This window comes from Electrophorus electricus, chromosome 19 (genome assembly GCF_041902795.1).
Source record: "Electrophorus electricus isolate QZ-2024a chromosome 19, ASM4190279v1, whole genome shotgun sequence".
In the NCBI taxonomy this organism is placed as follows: Eukaryota; Metazoa; Chordata; class Actinopteri; order Gymnotiformes; family Gymnotidae; genus Electrophorus; species Electrophorus electricus.
Window position 1 is genome coordinate 13,667,269 of NC_137515.1, and position 19,734 is coordinate 13,687,002.

Sequence of the window (19,734 nt, forward strand, 5' to 3'; positions counted from 1 at the left end):
TGTACTAATGGGGAAACTTGGATTTTTCGATAAGGCCCGACTTTCAGAGTTAGGGGCGTGTCAGTAACAATACTGACATTACTAGCAGGTAAAGATCTTAGCGCTTGTTTTGCATGTTAACTGTACAGTTTAAGCGTATATACATTTTGTGCACAAAATAAAACAAAATTACAAACAATGGAGTTTTCTCATGGATTCCATTTTCCCCCGACCAAAAAAATACTTGATGTAAGTACCATATCCTAATTACGACTTCCGAGCTAGTAAGTAGGAATTTCCGAGGAGGACATAAGGCAGCAAAAGCATCTTTTTGTATCCAGTAAAGTAACAGGCTGTAATGGCGGATCTGAACCACTAGAGGTCAGAAAAACCCACATTTCTTCACATGGAATACATGCGCACAGAAGCCTCGAAGTACAAAACCCCCATCTGTTGAAGACTTATATATTGAAATGTTATTAGGCTAAACTTACGGCTAGATGTTTAATTACTAAATATAAAATTACCAAGGGACTACAATTGGGCTATGACGCACCATTTCATCAACAACATCAATATAGTACTGCAATAGTAGAAAAAAAAAAGCATTTTAGCAGGTCTTTGACCTCGTGCCCTGCATGTTATAGAGTGTATTGGACTATGGTATTTAAGATTGAAAGTGAACATTTGTATTAACATATTTTCTCAATTTGCTATCCTATGCGTGGCCTCTGGAAAGAGAACCACGGTCTACTCACAAGCGCCTGCGTCGATAAACACAAAGTTAAACACATGGCACACTGGAGGACGCGCCCCTTTCACGGGCTGCCCGTACAACAGCATCACGTGATGCATATTTGATCAATTTTGCATGCGTTCATCAGAGGCACAGTATTTAAGTGACGTATTCGCCTGAGACGTAGTTATGTTTGGTGTTCAGTAGTTGTGTTTTATGGTCTCGCTTTGCTTGTGTATTTAAAGGGTTGGTTGATTACTAAGGCAGAGTCATGCTTTTCTCGCTAACATGGTTAACATCTCTTCTTGCGGGTATTGTATTTGCGCATATCACACAGCGTCTATGTTTCCCATATTTCTGGAAAGACCTCGTCTATTTGATTAAAGTGATTAGATATGGAGCTCGGTTAGAATTCTACAAAAGGACTTCAAAAGTCTTGACCGTAATAGACAGGTTCGTTCAACAAGCGCGACGGTCTCCGAACAAACCGTTTTTAATTTACGAAGGCATAACTTATACCTACAAGGAAATAGACGAACGTAGCAACAAAGTGGCGCAAGTATTAGATCAATACGGGGCCGTGAAAAAGGGGGTCACAGTCGCGCTACTGATGAACAACGAACCCGATTTCATCTCTGTCTGGTTTGGACTTAGCAAACTGGGATGTGCTGTGGCTTTCCTCAACACAAACATCAAATCAAGGTCCCTGCTACACTGTTTCAACTGTTGCGGAGCCAAATTGCTGGTTGTTGGTACAGGTAAACAAAATTAAACCGTTGCAAATCATGTTGCAAAACCTAATGCAGGATAACCATTGGTTATTGTTTTAATAACCGTCTAGATTGTTTCAAATTTGAAACCTGGCCAGCCAAAAGACATAGCCTACACTGTGTTTAGCCCCCAAGCCGCGCAGAAGTTGGGTTACTCATCTATTGCTCCATTGTAGTTTGGACTGCCTTGCTAAAAAATACAGAAGGGATCGTTTCGTTTTGTTGATTGTTTAATTACGCAGTTTTTTGTTGCTTAAACTTGTATTGTGTGGGGTGGTTGTCTTACGAGGTCTGATCTGAGACGAGACGGCTTCACAATAGAAACTGTCCAGGTCAGTCTAATAGACAAGTTCGGATCGAGGCTTATCTCCGTTTGTACTATCAATTTAGTAGTAGCTTTATTCTCTCTTACAGGCTGTTGGTTGTAATAGTAGTTAGTTAATCAAGACTGCAGTAAAGTTCTTCACTGACGCTCCACTTCCGAAACTACTGGTAAATAAAACTAGTTCAAATTGGTTGCCAAATGTAGTCATGATTACTTTATTTCTTTGGCTAATTAGCTCTTAATTACATTTCTTAATTACAGACTGTAACGATCTTTCACCATGCACAGCTTGTCAGCAACATTCTATTCCAGTCATCACTGGTCAGTTTTTGTCCACAGGACCACTGATCAGATATTATTTGTGTGATCAGATATTTTTGGATGGCATTTTATTCACAACACAGCGGTGACTGTCATGATAATACCACTGTGATAGATGGTAGGCTAATAAGAGCTGCTGGAGACCTTACATGTATCAGTGTCACTGCTGAGTTTGTCAAAATATATGCAACAGTTTTCCTGTAGCCAGAAACTGACCAACGATGAAGAGTTGGATGCCTGCTTACAAATTGTGTATGGCAACAGATGAGCTATATGCACCAACTGTATAGGTGTTTCTAATAAATAGATGTTTCTAAGAAACAGCAGAGGTTCACACTCAGTTGCTACAAGCTGTGTTAGTCTCCATATATCTACTCCCTTTATACTGTCAACACAGGTCTTCTGCTCAGGAAATAGAGCCCTGGAGCCCATGCCAGAATAGGTGGCAACTCCAACCACACATCTCCGGCCACACTTTAAAAAACACAGCAAAGTCGGTGAAAGAAGATTTTGCATAAGTTCGTTGAGGAAGTGAATTTCCAAGCATTTTTCTCGTTCTGCATTCTTTTCCCCTATCTGAGGCTTGTGCTCAGTTTGACCCCTGTGGGATAAATCTTGTTCTGAGCGCAGAGAATGTTGTGTGTGTATACTGTATGTAATGTTTGACAGGATATTCTGTGGGTGGAGTAAGTTTCAGCCTAATGTGTAGAATTCTGTGTAGAATGTGTAGAAGAGCTTATCTGTATGGTTCAGATTTCACTCCAAAAGACATTGTTTATCCCTTTCCTTCATGAATAAATATTATTAGCTTCTATACTTTATAGTCATGCGATAAACATTGTGTAGTCTGAGAAAATTTATATATTTCCATAGAAATATTTTTACTTATTTTTGCTTCATGTCAGCTTTATGTATGGCTGAGTAGGAGTGAACCTGGTCGCTTTCATAAATAACCTCGTATTAATGTCTCAACTTAATTTTTTTTTTTCAAAGCATATAGATAGCTATTTTACAAAAGTAGGGGTTGAAGACTGTATTATGCGAGATGTGATCCTATGAAATATTATATTGCTCATTACCCATTACCTTTCCTATTAGAAAAATTCATTTTCACGACAATGTAAAGCCATGCAAGCTTAATAACATAATAAATGTAGACATCAAGTATGGTTTGTACATTCACAAAAATCACATTCCCGTGTTTGCTCTGTTACAGACCTGTTGGACAGCTTGGAGGAAATTCTGCCTAATCTACAGGAGGACAATATCTCAGTATGGGCCATGAAGAAGCAGATCTCCCACCCTGGGGTACACACTTTACTGGACAAGGTGGAGCAGGCCTCACATGAGCCTGTGGCAGCTGAACGCCGCACTGTCACCTCGCTCAAGACGGCCACACTTTACATCTTCACTTCAGGGACCACTGGTGCGTAAAAAACACAGACGAATCAATCGGTAACCAATCAAAATCATGATTTTTGGTCTAAATATGAAGTTCGAAGTCACCTGATATTTATTGATTTTGTGCGATGAGAACCAGTTACTAACACAAAAATCTCAAAAGGAAAATTCAGACTCTCACACTTTGAGTTGAGGTTTGCTAAGACAGGTTGGGCATCTTTTGACACAGTTTGTACTGTACTGTAACTGAACCTTATTATGTTTTTGCTTATTGAATAATAATTCTATTCGTCTTGCCAGGAAGTTGAATAAATCCCCCAATTTCACTGATCGTCGCACATATAGGAGCAAATATACTTTGCGACTTAACTGTTTGGTACGGTAATTAGATCCCCTAGTGATTCTGAATCACTGGGATCTGTACAGACACAGTTAGGTCATTAAGTCCTTGTAAAAATTACCCTGTGCCTTGAGATAAGCTTTCTCTGCCTCTGACCATTGTAGATATGTGATTTCAAGAATATGATGCCTCAAAGGGATTTATGAAAAATAAACTCTTTATTTTTCTCCCAAGCAAGATCACTGAAAAATGAACAAACCCAAAGCGAGCCACACTGCTGTAGAGATGGACTTCGGGTCCTCCTTATGCAATCTTGGCTCTGTTTATTTATTTTTTTATTAACTGGGTATGATCTCATGAAAAGTGCCTAAATCTGAACTTTAGATTCAGTCCTGCTATATCTTTATCAACATATTTGAGTATTTTTTTTTTCTAATGTTTATTTAGAAATCAGGTGACATTAACCTTTTTTTGCAAACATTTGTAATGACATGGTTTCTACTTGTCTAAGGTAAAATCCAGCCATGAAAAGCATAGATCATGTGATTAAAACTACAGCTTGACAGCATAGCTGACGAAGGAATCCATTCATAACAGTTCTTCCTTCTCCTAGTTCTGTAATTGTGTATGAGGCTTGAACACATATGTCCTATTTAGAGCGGTGAGTATTTTTAGTCCAAAGCAACCTCTTCATGAGAGTGATTCTGGGATGCAAGCAAACAGCAGGCCTTTCGTTCAAGGCCTGGTTGTAACAGAAAGCACTCACATCTCAGAGGAGTTGTGTGTTTCTCTGGGATACTCCCTAAAAAACCCTCAGTCTTCAGCAGTAATTTACGGCTTATTTTCTTAATCATAAACGATATATGAAAATAAAAATTTGCAAGCCTTTATTTAAGAAAACAATAAATCTGAATAAATATCAAAGTTTTTTTCCTTTCTGTTATGTTAATGCTGCAATTGTGTTGTAGGGATGAATTGGCCAATTCAAAGCAAAGCAGTGTTGTCTGTAATATTGCATTGTTATTAACACATTCTTGTCTCCCTGAATATATTCCAAGCATATATTCTTGTCTTCTTTTGCCATGACAAAGTGATTGTGTGAAAACTTATCTCTTGAAAGGTTCTGAATCCCTGGGAAGACAGGAGTACTGATGAGTTGACACAGGCTTCAACTGAATTTTTCAATTTATTCAGAACTGTCAATTGAGACTGACATTGCTAGGGTCTTAAGATATGATATCCTGTCATTTTCTATCAACATAGGGTTGAGTCTTATGTCATCATTTACCCCTTTGTGGATCATTTATTTTATTTCATTTTATTTTATTTGGAGAATATTAATACGGGCCCATTTTAAAATGTCTGTTTCAGAGTGAACATGTTACTTTTGAACTGCTTTGGAACAAAACTAAGTCACATGCATGCCATCAGAACTTGTCTTCATAACCTTTCATCAACTTTTCTTCTAAGTTGTAATATAGTGTCTATTGATTAATTCTTTAATTCTTTAACTTTTATAGGGTTACCAAAAGCTGCAGTCATCTGTCATTTGCAATCTCTAAAGGCAGCAGGTGGGCTCTGGGCATATGGCGGCACATCAGAGGATGTGATCTACACACCACTGCCTCTCTACCACACTGCAGCCTCTCTCATTGGTATTGGAGGCACCATAGAGTTAGGTAATGATTCAACATCACAAGAATGCACCCATTACTTCTTGTAAGAACCTTATGAGGGTAGTAGTTAAGTTGTGATGATTACTATAGTATACCTAGAATCTACAGCTTCTCTTCTGGCACATTTAGCAGTTGCTTGGTCAAGTAGTATGCATTTAGTATTTTTCTTTGAAGAAATTGAGTATATTATCAGCAGGCACATTTTAGAGTATATTGTGATACTCAGGGGTTTGTACTTATGTCCTGGATTTCTCAAAAGTCTCAACTAGAAGTGGCAACTATCCTGTCAAAAACTGATGTTTAATTACTCAAATAGATCACTCAAATAAGTTGAATTGAACACGGAATCGAACTTTTTCAGTACTGAATTGGAATTTCAAGGTCTGAGTATAAGGCTCATATCAATTGTCAGCAGTCGGCAGAGTCAGCAGTGTTTTCTTGCACTGGCATTTTGTTGAATGTCAATTCGAGTTAAATATTTTTAAAGAGCTTTTTACAACGCACGTCGTCACAATGTAGCTTTACAAATGTACGGGCCCAGGACCCTAATGAGCAAGCCACTGGTGACAGCGGAAAGGAAAAACTCCCTGGGCAAGTTTAAGGAAGAAACCTTGGGTGGAAGAAGACTCAAGAGGGAACCCATCCTCCTTGGGCAGCCCAGTCTTTTACAGCACATGTAGCTCTAATAGAGACCTGATTCTCAGCTGTTTTGAAATGCTCCTAAAGTAACTTAGCATTGAGTCACTATTCTGTCACTATTCTTAAGTTTTAAAGTGCCAGATGGTGGCAGCACATTTTTGTTCAAGGCAGAAGGCCCCCACCCCCCAGGTTGCTCACTCAGCCTGCGTTAGATGTAACCCTGTCCAGTGATCACTAGCAGTCTGACACCATATGTACTTAGTGATAATGGGCCGGATTCCTAAAACTTCACCGCACCATGCCACGCAAAATGTTCAACACGGTACTTAATTCTTATTCATAAAGTTACCGTGGTGGTAATTTGCTCATTTATCTATTACATTATGTCACATTAACCCAGCACTAAATTTACCTGTGCCCTAGGTGAAATCCATATATATCAAAGACATTTTATTGCATAGCTATTTAATGTTAATGTCACGTTAAATCTGGCAGTAGGTTTTATGAATTTAAACCAATGTATCTAAGCCTCAAACTGACTAACAAGCTAGTAACATATCCGGTTTTCCTTATGTATGTACATTAGACTAGGTTCAGCTGTTAACAACTGACCTACAGTGAACTCAGCTGTCTGGGTCACTGACTTTAGTGTCTACTTCAGCCTGTTTCCAGTTAATGCAGGACATTGTTGTTTTATCTAATAACAAAATGTATTTACTTTTTAATAATCAGTACACTGTTAAATTTTTTTTCAAAGAAATCTGGGAAACTCTTCCCAAGTAACTCACTATGCCACATTTAATCTCTTTGAGGCCATTCAGCAGAAACATTAACATTAACATTTACATTTTTGGCATTGAGCAGACACTCTTACCCAGAGCGACTTACAAAAGTGCTTTGTCATTTACTCATAGAATGCATCCTAACCAGTACAGAAGTTTAGAGTCCAATGAAATAGAATACTGTTGAAATGCAGGGATCAATGCTGATATCTAGAAGTGCAAAATACACATCAGCTCTATCTCAGTCAACAATAAGTGCAATAAACAATATCAAACTATACGTGCTACAGTTTCAGTTACTCAACAGGTGCAGGATCACTGGTCATTCTAAATATTCCACAAATAGATAAGTCTTCAGTCTGCATTTGAAGACAGCAAGGGACTCTTCGTTCCACCATCTGGGACCAAGAACAGAGAATAGTCTCAATGCTTGTCTTCCATGAGCCTTGAAGCATGGTGTTTCATTCCAAGCGGTGCTTGAGTTTCGAAGTACTCAAGGTACAGATCTGGATTTGACCATTGCCACCATGTGTGGAGGGGCTGGTACACTTTTGGCTTTGTAGACAAGCATCAAGTTTTTAAATCTGATGCAGGCAGCTACTGGAAACCAATGAATGGAACACAGCAGTAGCAGAGTGAAGTGTGAACTTCGGAAGATTGAAGACTAGTTGTGCTGCTGTATTCTGGGCAAGTTGTACAGGTCTGAGGTCTAATGGCTCCTAGAGGAAGACCAGTAAGTAGTGAGTTGCAGTATTCTAGCTTTGAGATTAAAAGAGACTGCACATGCACCTGGGAAGCTACCAGTGAGAAAGGGCCAAAACCTTCATATGTTACAAATGAGAAATCTGCAAGACCGGGTCAGATTTGAAGCAGGAGTTGAGAATGACAACTGTTCATCCAAAATTCTGACAAGGCTATGAGCAGCTTCAGAAGGTGACACTCGGGAGGAACCTGTGAGGTCATGGTAAGGGTTGGGAGGTCCTGGGATGCACAGAAGCTTGGTTTTACTGGGGTTGAGCTTCAAATGGTGGGCTGTCATTTATGACAGACAAGCATGCTGAGATATGTCTGTGTGTCAGAGGGTGGGAAAGAAAGAATTAATTGGGTGTTGACAGCATAGCAATAGTAGGAGAAGCCATGAGAACATATATCACCAAGAGAACGAGTATAAAAATAAAAGAGAACAGGGCCTAATACTGAGTCCTGGGGAATACCGGTGGAGAGTCTACATGGATTGGATGTGGATCCTCCCTAAGTTACCTCCAGATAGGACTGGAACCATTTCCATGCAGAGCAAGTCACAAGGAGACTGGAGAGAACAGAGAGGAGGATTAGCTGTTTAGTGAAGAGTCTTTTATCAGTGATGCAAGCAGCTTGTCATTAATTACAGTGCATTTTACCATGACCCCCTTAATGTGATTATAAATATTTGATTGTTGACCAGCATAGAACATGTTTACCAATGTTTGTCAGTTTTATGTGCCCCAAAACTGAGACATGAATACAAGAGTGTGTTGAATGTAGAAAGTAATTGCTAGAGGTTTGCTAATGGCAAACCGGTATGTTTCTGAATGATTGAGTCACATATGTTCAATGCTGCCCCTGTTGAGAAAGCCATGGCTGTAGCCAAATGGCTGATCATTTGTAATAAATTCTAAAAAAACTGTGGCGTCACCATTGGCCATTTGAAATGTACTTAGTTACACTTCACAGATCTAAATGGACAAAATTAATTTTGCTTATATGACAGTGTATACATCAGTATTTTGTGCTGTGTAACATATTTAGCCTTGCATTGTTATATTACTCTTAAAAGCAAAAATGCTTGTTGCTTATCAACCTCTTCTTTTGTTTTTATGCTATAGGTGCAACGTGTGTTCTGAAGAAGAAATTTTCAGCCTCACAGTTTTGGAATGACTGCAGAAAGTATGATGTTACTATCTTCCAGTATATTGGAGAGCTGTGCCGTTATCTGTGCAATCAGCCCGAGGTACTGCACTGCTTAATGCCTAAATGTCTAAAGTGTAACCAGAATTGCCAGAATTCTGTTTTTCCAAGGACCTGGAGAGCACAGAATGTGTATCAGTGGGTTCTTTGTCTCTTTATTTTTCTCGTTATTTTCCCAACAGTTTTACCAGCTGCATATGGATCAACAGGCCAAGCTCAGCAGTTAAAGTTGTGGGCTATTAATTAGACGTTTGCTGGTTTCCCCTGTTCCACTGTTGCCAAGTTACCACTGATTAGCTCTCAATTGCTTGAATTGTGCTTTGTCACATTTATAATTTGCATTGGATAAATGTGTCTGTTAAATGTGGTCAGGACGGCAGCGAACCAAATACTGTATAACTGTGTGACAAGTGCTACACAGATTTTCATGTATTATTACATCAGCAAAGCACTTTGTTCTGATTAAATTGTTATATTTATTTAAATCTTCAAGTTTAGGTTGTGCAATTGGCAGCACAGACTCCTAAGTTCTGGATGGTGTGAACTAAGTTTCAGAAGCATGTCATGCGCAACCAAAAAATGTTTCAGCAGCATTTTTCACACATTGTTGCTAATGGTTGTTAGAGTGAATCAGAAAAAAACAACAAATTAGATGACTGGATATTATTACATCTAGGTCTTAGGAAGGTCAACAGTAAGACTATTTCTTCAGTAGACCTGTGCTATGTAACTGCACTTTAATGTCAATGCGTTAAAAGGGATTAGTAACCCTATACATCATTAGTGCGTAAGACTATGTGAAGTGCTGCTGTCACACCAGCAGGCTCAACCTGTGACAGTACACTGCACCCCTTCTATAACGGATCTCTGTCCCATTTCTTGGGTTGTTGCCAGCTCAGTGCGGGTTTCTCACAGAAAGGGCCTTTTGTTGGAACGACCCCATCTTGAGATAATGTCTATCTCTGTCTCCAGTATCGCTCTAAAAGAATTCACAGCCTCTCTGAAAGCTCTTCTTATTCCTGCCAGTTAACTCTCCTACCCTGCGGTGCACACATAACCCACAGCCTTAGGCACACTGAAACACACAGCCGAAGCTGTCATACAGGTAGAGCATGCATGATGTTAACCTCGCTTACTGCAGAGAAGCCACATGCGCTGCACACGAGGAAGCAGCAGGGAAGGGCTCTCCATGGGGAAACCTTACGGCTGAGCCTTTAGCCGAAGGGTGTATTTGTTTATTGTTTGAGTGTCAGCTAAAGATACAATCAGTGAGGAGAAAAAATCTCATAGTAACATGACTCCTATGAAAGAAATTGGCAATAGCCTTTTTTTTCAGTAGCCTCTGTTTTTATTTGAGTAAGGAAGAGTAATTTAGGTTTCCATTGTCAGGACTGACATGATGAAATGTACGTGTACTGTGAAGGGGGAGGGTTGTGTCCTGTTAACAGTGTGCTGGAGTGACTGGCTGCTTTTCTGAAGTCACGCTGAGTGCATGTGGGAAAATGCCTAAGGAACCTTGTGTGCAGGTGTTGTGACATAAACTGGACCTGGATCTGCTGGCCAAATTGGATTACAGACAGAGAGTGTTGTGTGCTCAAGAGTCACAGCGGCATTCTTTACATAAAATGCAGAAAGAAAAATAAAGGGTGACATTCGTATATATATGATGGATAATCATGTCGAGCTGATGAGTGGTCTTAGGGTTGGCAGGCAGGCAGAATGCGGGGCAAAAGAATTTGGTAAATTTGAATAGTCTTTTGCTGCTTGTCTCTGAGCCCCTTGCATGCTATCATGTATGATAATGTCCTGTTTCCTTTACAATGCTAACACACTCTAGTCTAATATGTCTTCAAAAATGTTATCACTTCTTTCATGTTTTTACTTTTCCTTGTTTGTGATCAGAAGTAACTACAAACATTCATGTTCATGATCACATGTGGAAACTACCACATGCCAATGTGAAATATTTCAAAACCTTTCATGACCAGTATCTATATAGTTTTTTTTCCCTGTTTCCTTTAGTGTGAACATGTTTTTTTTAATTAGTTCTTAGTTGTTTTTGTTTGTTATTATTTGTCATTAATGTTAATTCCCTAGATAGAACATGGACAATCATGAACAAGAACATCCTAAACATAAAAGATCCTGATTTGAATGCTGGTTGTAATCTGAAGCTAAAGTTTCATATGTGGTTGGAAGTTTCCTTTCGAATTAAAGGTTAAGTCACAAGCTAATTCCTCAAGGTATATGCTATATATCGGATGTAGATGAGCTTTTTAAAACCCTCTTAACAAATGTATTTGTTTGTAATAGTATAGGATTAGGATTCAGTATTGTATTTCATGATATGTTTGTGGGTATGGGTGTGTGTTGGCACTTTCACCAGGCTGAGAATGAGAAAGATCATAAAGTGCGTATGGGCGTGGGAAACGGCCTTCGTCCAGACGTATGGAAGGAGTTACATCGCCGATTCGGGGAGATCCGCATGTGCGAGTTCTATGGCTCCACTGAGGGCAACCTCTGCTTCATGAATCACATTGGCAAGATTGGAGCAGTTGGCCGCTGTAACTTCTTCTACAAGGTGAGTCTGGACTTTCTACATTAAGGTTGCCAGAGGTGTTTTTACAGAATATAAAGTTTAGAGTTCATTAGTCCTGGGTGAGGACATCTATTACTAGCAACACTGGGGTGCATACAGACATTTTAAATATTTTAGTTACTGTATGTGTCATGTATGTGCAGATGTCTGTATCTATATGTGTTTTAATATTGCATTATTACTTACAGGCTAGTGGTTAAGGTACTCAACTTGTAATTAGAAGGTTAACAGTGGAAGCCCCACCATTGCCTAGTTAACCCTCAGTTGCTCAAGTTGTATTCAGTCATAGTTGTAAGTTGCTATGGATAAAAAGTGTCAGGTAAATATATTAGCCTTACTCCTAAAGATGGCAATGAAGAATATAAAAATAGATATCTTTTAACATTTAGGCCCTTTTCCTAAATACACAGTAAATGGTAGTTTGACTAAACAAAACCCATAATTAAACTGGAAGAATTACAGTTTCATAAATTTATATCATAATGGGTTTTTTTATGTTTCTGTAAACATTATGATGTTTTTATATTATAATGTATTTTTATATTATATTATAATGTTCTATAATGTATATAGTATAGCCTATATAGCCATTTGTTATCTAAGCTATGTATTGTTTCTCTAGGAAAATCCTTCTTTAAAAAAAAATACACATTTTGAATGTGAGACCTTTCCCAACCCTTAGATGGGGTTTAGTGTCTATATGGCAACTATGCAAAAAGCTGCAGGTGTGTGAGAGTAGACTCAGAGGTCTGGGCTAGAGCCTGATGCACCATGTTGGTAGTCTCGTCCTTTTATTTAATCCTCTTCAAACATTATGTACAAAATATTAAGTAGGAAAAAAACAGAAGGCTTATGAAATACTGCTTCAAAAGTGTGAAGAAGACCAGGTCTGATTTGATTAGATCAAATCTTTGGAGTTTTTCATCTTAAAGTTTTTGGACCAGTAAAAACTTTGGCAGTCCCCTTTAATTCCATAAGCACACTGCATTACCCATGTGACACCGCTCAATACAAATGTAAATTTGATCAACAGCATATGTTCCAGAGTCCATTCAACAGGCTGGTGATCTGGTATCACTGTTCGAAATTAAATGGCAGTTCCCAAGTATTTTAACAAATCATGCTCTCTTCAGTGAAATCATGAACTCAAATCAAATCATGCTCTCTAAGGTTTTGTCATTTACAAGCATAAATCTGAATAATCCAGAAGTGGTTGGAGAGGCCAGACTGACATACTAAGAAGGAGGCGCCTTGGTGAAGCATAGTCTATGGCGTATGAAAACACTTATTGTGCTCATTGAATAGACAGTGTTCCAGTGCAACAGACTGCAACAGTTTATCGGTGTTTATGAAAGTGAAATGAGAGAATGGTGGGTGTGTTTACTAATCAGTTCATAACATCACTTTTTCAGTACTGTATGAAGAGATGAATGTTTCTCTTGATTTTTAAGAGAGCGCTGTTATGTCATTTCTGAAATGTTGTTGTGTATACATAAAGGCGGGAATTTCGAATATGACCGATCTCATCAACTTGTTGGACTCAATTATGGAAAATGTAAAGGAACCAAAGGGTAACATATACTGCTGGATATTTGCCATAGATGCTATTTTGAAAGACACTCTGCACACCTTGCAAAGAGCATTACTATTTTGAGAAATACAATTACGTTACACATGTCAAAGTAAATCCTTGTCTCTTATACACAGAACTGAATGATTAAGTGCATATATTTGTTTTGATTTTTATCTTTTGCTTTAACAAGTCGACTGATTTGTAGAATTACTCTCTTAATCATGTATGTAGTAAAATGTAATGATTTAGTTATTCCAGAGAAGGAGATCACAGAATAACTGTGTTGGCCTGATCTGATAGCGCCTGCCCCTGTTTCAACACATTTATGAGAAAAAAAAGATTTTTGAAGGCCAAATGTTGATTTTATGAAGAGCGTAATTTTGCTTGACCTTTAATTTGATGAATAAATTAAATAAAACCATAGACCACTGGTATTATCTAATGCACTGGGCAACCAGTTTGAACTTTTTGTTTTGCAATGTAAAACAGATGTACTATTATTGTAGATTTTATGATGAATTCAAATCTGGTTTTATAATCTTTCTATCACACATGGTTTTTAAGTGAAAGTGACAGGGCAATTAAGTTTTACATTATTTATTTAAGTAATAAGTATTACTTATTCATAAATAAAGTTGTTATTAAACTTAAAACATGTAGAAACCTAGTTCTAAAATGTACATATAAAAGTACATATGATTTTTGACTATATTTGGCCTCAGGAACATCTCTCTACAGTGTCCAGCAATAGTCTGCCAGCATACAGGGGATCCACTTTCCTTGGTACTGCCTTTCCATATGACATACTGTTGTGCAAGTATACTGTAACAAAAAATAAACTATGGTTGATATAGAATTTCTGAAAATATATTTGTAGTCAATGTGCAAAAATACATAAGTATTTTTTTGCAGTAAGCAAAAGCATTGTTAACCAGTTATATAATTCAACCTGTCTCATGGTAAAAAAGCAATTTACAAGCCATTCTAAGCCATTTGTGTATTTCGGGTGGTTCAGTGAGTAAGGTACTTGACTAGTAATCCAAAGATAATCAGTTCCAGCCCTACCACAGCCAATTTGCAACTGTTGGGCCCCTCATCAAGGCTCTTATCCCTCAGTTGCTCAAATCATCTTCAGTCATAATTGTAAGCTGCTTTGGATAAAAACATTAGCTAAATGAATAAGTGCTGAGAGTACTTGTTTGCAGCTTTCTTGAACAAATATGACAGGCTAATTGGCGCCATCTGCTGCTGTGAATGTATAATGACATTTCTAGTCATTAAATATATGTCTGTTGCATTTATTCCAGGTCTAATTTTTAGAAAACAACAACTTCGGGAAAAACACTGTTATACTGGACCCATGTAGGAATGTTATAATTTATGTTTTTATTGTTCTGCAGCTTCTGTTAAAGTACAACTTGGTGCAATATGACATGGTGAAAGATGAGATTGTGAGAAATGAAAAGGGTTTCTGTGAGCATGTTAAGCAAGGTAAGAGTATGCAAGCATTGTTTTTTTGACTACCTTAAAAAACACCTATCCAGATGACCATCCAGTATACTTAATTTGGACAACTCATAGCAAAAGGGGTGGTGAAACTGGGAATGTACAGTCGTATGTCATGTCCTTGTCAAATTATACCAAAGTGTATTCTGTACTGGTGCACAGTATATTTTGCAGTTTCACTATACTGGAAAAAAAACAACAACATAAAATTTCTAAATTTTGTAGCACCTTAAACAATGGAGTTCAGAATATCAAATGACTCAAATAATCAAACACCCACAGAATCAATCAACTTAGTATTTGTTCTTCTAGTGAGGCAGTTTTCTAAATCTCATTTGTTTTTCCGCAGGTGAGACGGGACTGTTGTTGTGTAAGATCAATTCCCAGAGTCCCTTCTTTGGTTATGCTGGGAACAAAGAGCTGACTGAGAACAAACTCTTAAGGAATGTTTTTGTCAAAGGAGATGCCTATTTTAACACAGGAGACCTGATGGTTGAAGACCAGGAGGATTTTATCTGCTTTAAGGACCGCGTTGGTGATACTTTTAGGTAGGTAGAGAGCTTTACCCTGTGTGTTGAGAGAGAGAACTTCAGCACACTGCTATTAGCTTAAATAAGAGTCGGATTACTTGTGCAAGACTCCCTCTTGTGCTTTACAACAAACCTGATCCCATGTTTTATGCCTGAGTGAGACAATCTATAATCAGACCCTTAGTGCATCTTTATAACCTTATTTACCTAGGTCAGGTAAAATCTGACATTAGATCAGGGCACTTAGATGATTGAAGCATACCACATTCTGTGACCCAGAAGAAACTGTCCTCTACTTGAATGTGCTCAGTAACTTTCTGGCCAGTTCATCCAATTGTGGGCTTTGGCCAGTCATGCTAACATGATGTCATTTTCAGATGGAAAGGTGAAAATGTGGCTACTACTGAGGTGACAGAGCTTCTGGGATTGCTGGACTTTATTCAGGAAGCCAATGTGTATGGCGTGGAGGTTCCAGGTATTGGTTGTGAACAAGATCACATAGTAAACAAATAGCATTTATTACTCATGCATACAGTTTTCATTCATGGTGGGGTCATAATACAGAGAGGCAGCACAAAAAACCCTGAAATACTCAACATAAGTATTGATACAACCCGGTCGTATTTTTAAACAAAATGCTTGCCAAGTATCAACATATTGGAAGCGAATGATGCTGTTTTCTTTCACCTTAGTGCTGCCATATTTTTATGACATATAATGCCAATCCAGGTAAACAAAGTATACCAGGACACATGCTCAATCAGTTGCAATCATTAGGGTTTATAGCATTGAATTTAGTGATTATACTGGTCTCTACACAATGTTTTCCACTGGAAAGAGTTTTTAAAATCTCACGTTGGTTACATTTTAGGCCAGTGGTGGTCTTTGCAAAAGCAGGCAAAAATCTTTTGTCATCAAATGGTGTATAAAAAGGATTTCGTATTCTTAGTACTCATATTGCTGACTATATGACACATTTCATATGGAGCCCAAGATTTCACTATTAAAAATAATAAACGAGAACTGCTGAATCTTCTAAGGTTGTAATAATATTAGTAATATTTATATTAACAGTAAGTACAGAACTGGCCTTATGTCTGACTGCGTTAACTCAGTAATGATATGGTATTTCAGAAGGGTAAAATGAAAGCGTTTTAACATCTCTGCAACCCCCCCCCCCCCCCCCCACACACACACACACAGGTCACGAGGGTCGGGCAGGCATGGCAGCTGTAATTGTGAGGCCCGGCTGCTCGTTCGATGGGAAGAAGTTGTTCAACATCACAACAGCATACCTGCCCAGCTATGCTCGACCTCTTTTTATTCGAATACAGGTAGATACAGTTAGCAGCTTTAACCCAAACCTCTGTGTCCAGTTATACATATGTCAAAGACTTTATGCATCAGTTCACTAAAACCCTTTCAAATGTTTAAAGGATGACTCTCTTCCAAACAAGATGTATAAATAGTACAAAACAGAGTATTATAAATACTCAAGGATAAATACTCAAATACTTTTTATACGTTTATTTGTGTTTGCTGCTCACCACCACCACCCCTCCCCCACCATTTCAAATCTATAGACCTGGAAAGGGCATCAAGCACAACATGGCAGGAAAATAAAGTCTTAAAGTGTCTCATATTTCAAACGTCTTGTTCCGCTGTCTGTTTAGGAGACTATGGAGATAACAGGCACATTCAAACAGCAGAAGTTCCGTCTGGTGCGGAGTGGATTCAACCCTTCCACCATCACTGACCCGCTCTACTTTGTGGACTACAATGAGCAGTGCTACATTCCCCTCACAGACTCTGTCTATGAAAGCATAGTGTCAGGCCAGCGGAAGCTTTAGCTCTTAAAGAGCAAAGGGATCTATTACAGTACCAGAGCAGAAGCCCGAATCCATGCTGTCACAAAGGGAGGGCCTGATTCTGCCCAACTCATTTATAGTGTTGTATATTTGATGGCCCCTGAAAGCAACCCAAGATGGATGCCAACCTAAATAATGAATCACTTCCTATTTTGTGAGCATTTCACATGGACAGGCAGTGGTTAATAATAAATTAGAGAGATTTGATAAGTTGCGTAACCTTTGTGGAGCGCAAGTGAGCCTGATTGCTAGCATAGAGCATGAACAGATGGCAGAGTGGTTCGTCTGAATCTTGCCATGGCCCACCTGGTGTCAGGTTCCCCTTATTCCCCAGACATTGTCTGCCTGTCTGGCTAGTGTGATGCAGAAGGGTAGTTGACCACAGACACGAATGCATAACAATCCACTTTAATTTCACCTTTCGCTGGCTTCCCTTTGAGTCAGTTTCTCCAGTGTTTCCCTACCAGCGCCGATCATTTCAACACAGAAAACCCTCACCAGCAAAAAAACAGAAATCTGAAACTAGACTTCCAGTATATTTAAAGCTACAGTCTGTAATTACATACCTATGTACATATTTATATGTGCATTGTTTGGAGGTATTTCCTTTTGTATACATAAGGACCCAAGAATAACTTCGCAACATACTGTGGACTCTTTAAAACTGAGCAGGGCAATTTGCTTTCAAGCCCTTCTAACAGTGGTCATGCAGATCAAGGAAAGGCTTTAATGACTTTGTTGTAAACCACAGAGTGTATCTTTAAATAACTCTTCTTCCTGTGTTCATGAAGGTTAACTTGTCTATTGCTATAAGCTGCTGTGATAGTGGGTAACATCCCTGCCTCTCCTGTGGGGAGATAAGAATTCAGTCCCCCTTATCTGGGTAAGTGCACCATGCTATACCAATAGTTAGTCCTTGTGCAGGACTCCTAACACTGCATTTGCCTACCTCATGTAACAATTGAAACTGAAATTTACTCTGGGTAAAAGTGTTTGCTAAATATAAATGAAAGCCTGGTCTGTGCAGACCCTATGAATTCAAAGCCACACACACACACACACACACACATACTCACACACAAAGGCTGTACTTGTTCCTGTTGTGCAATTTAAAGCAGAAATACTTGTTGATAGTTTGCTTTTTAACTCCAGAAGCCATTATTTCTTTTAATTTAAACCACTCAAATACAAAGCTAAATAATATTTCTTTATAACTGCCTTTAAAAGTACATGCAAATACACTATGATTAAAAATGCATTAACTGTATCTGTATTATATACATTATGCTGTTTTATATAAACAGTATGCCTTTTTTTTTATCTGCATGTACAGTATTATCAAAAATTAAAATGCATATACACATGTAATAAATTCAACAGTACAAATTTCCCTCAGGTATGTGTAATTCAGATTGTATTTTTACCATAGTACATTAGCTGACAGATAAGCTACAATGTGAGAGCGCTTCACTGCTTATATTGAGGCCTGAAATCTGTGTTTATCTCAAATATGGTTGATTTTCATTTTTTTTTTTTTATTACTTTGGTGACAAATGACAAATGTTGTGAGAGCTGTCCTGGAATCATGTATTTCATACATTTAATCGCTATAGAGACCCCATTATGATGGTGAATATGTTAATTGAAATTAGCTGAAATTAACTGCCTTTAAACAACGCATAAGAGAAGTAAAGCAAAAATAGCACTGGCAGTGAAGCTCGACGCTTGTAAACACAGCAGAGGTAGGAACCGCAGCGGCAGTGAACATAGCATCAGCTATACGGGAGCAAGAAGCATTCCTGTGGGTTTATGTATCCTGGAAAAACAGGCAATCAAGGCACAGGTGCAAGTTGTTAGTAATCAGCTGATTTGGGGTGTGTGTGTGTGTGTGTGTGTGTGTGTGTGTGTGTGTGTGTGTGTGTGTGTGTGTGTGTGTGTGTGTGTGTGTGTGCGCGCGCCTGGCGCACCGTGACAGTTATTTTCACTATTTAACATGAATGCACTATGAAAATGGTAGACATTGCTTTATTCATTCCACTGTCTACATTTAGGCTAATTACGAATATTAATTCTACCAATTGTTTGGAATGATTATACTTGAAAGTGATAAGTAAATGTGCAGTAGATTAATGCAGTTCTAGGATGGTCTGAAAAACAGGCAGATTTGATGGAATGGTTTTATCCTTTTAATTGATAATACCAGATTATATCACCATTTAAATTATGACACAACAAAATAACTCTCTGATGTCCTTGAGACATTATCTCCAGGGTTGATTTATTTGCAAATCCTTAAGTATAAACATATAACCTGTACTGATGTGCGGTCTTACACAGAGGAGGCGGAATGTCAGATCCTAGAATGTACATAACAGCTGTTCATGCCAACAGAAACACGTATTAAATGAATCTTGTTATTTGTACAGCTGACTAAAGTGTTACTTTTCAGTTTGACAGTTTCTTCCATCCTTTGTCTAATGTAAGCTTAATTATCATGGCTTATCCTGTCATGGCTCCTCCACTTGTATTGTGTCAGCTTCCGCATCAGCTCATCTTTGGGGACTATTGCTCAGGGGCCATACAGTCTTTGGATGTTGGATCTTGTTGGAGTGCCCCATGTTTTGTGAGGACTTTTCTGGTCTTGACATTAGCATATTCCACCTCTTCTCTTATTGTGCCTGCTGGGTATCTGATGACTGGCAAGACACTATGGCTTTCATCTTATTGCCACTCAATTGGCTT

At 38.4% G+C, this 19,734-nt stretch overlaps 1 protein-coding gene across 1 annotated transcript; it reads left to right on the top strand.

Annotated features, from left to right (window-relative positions):
- The first annotated feature begins 860 nt into the window (after window positions 1-860).
- Window positions 861-18,364, top strand: slc27a6 (solute carrier family 27 member 6). Its single transcript, XM_027016148.3, has 10 exons — window positions 861-1,473; window positions 3,348-3,557; window positions 5,393-5,551; window positions 8,835-8,959; window positions 11,303-11,497; window positions 14,489-14,579; window positions 14,944-15,142; window positions 15,502-15,599; window positions 16,328-16,458; window positions 16,798-18,364. Exons 1-10 carry the CDS (start codon window positions 987-989, stop codon window positions 16,972-16,974), a joined length of 1,872 nt encoding a protein of 623 aa, XP_026871949.3. The 5' UTR covers window positions 861-986; the 3' UTR covers window positions 16,975-18,364.
- Window positions 18,365-19,734: the final 1,370 nt, after the last annotated feature.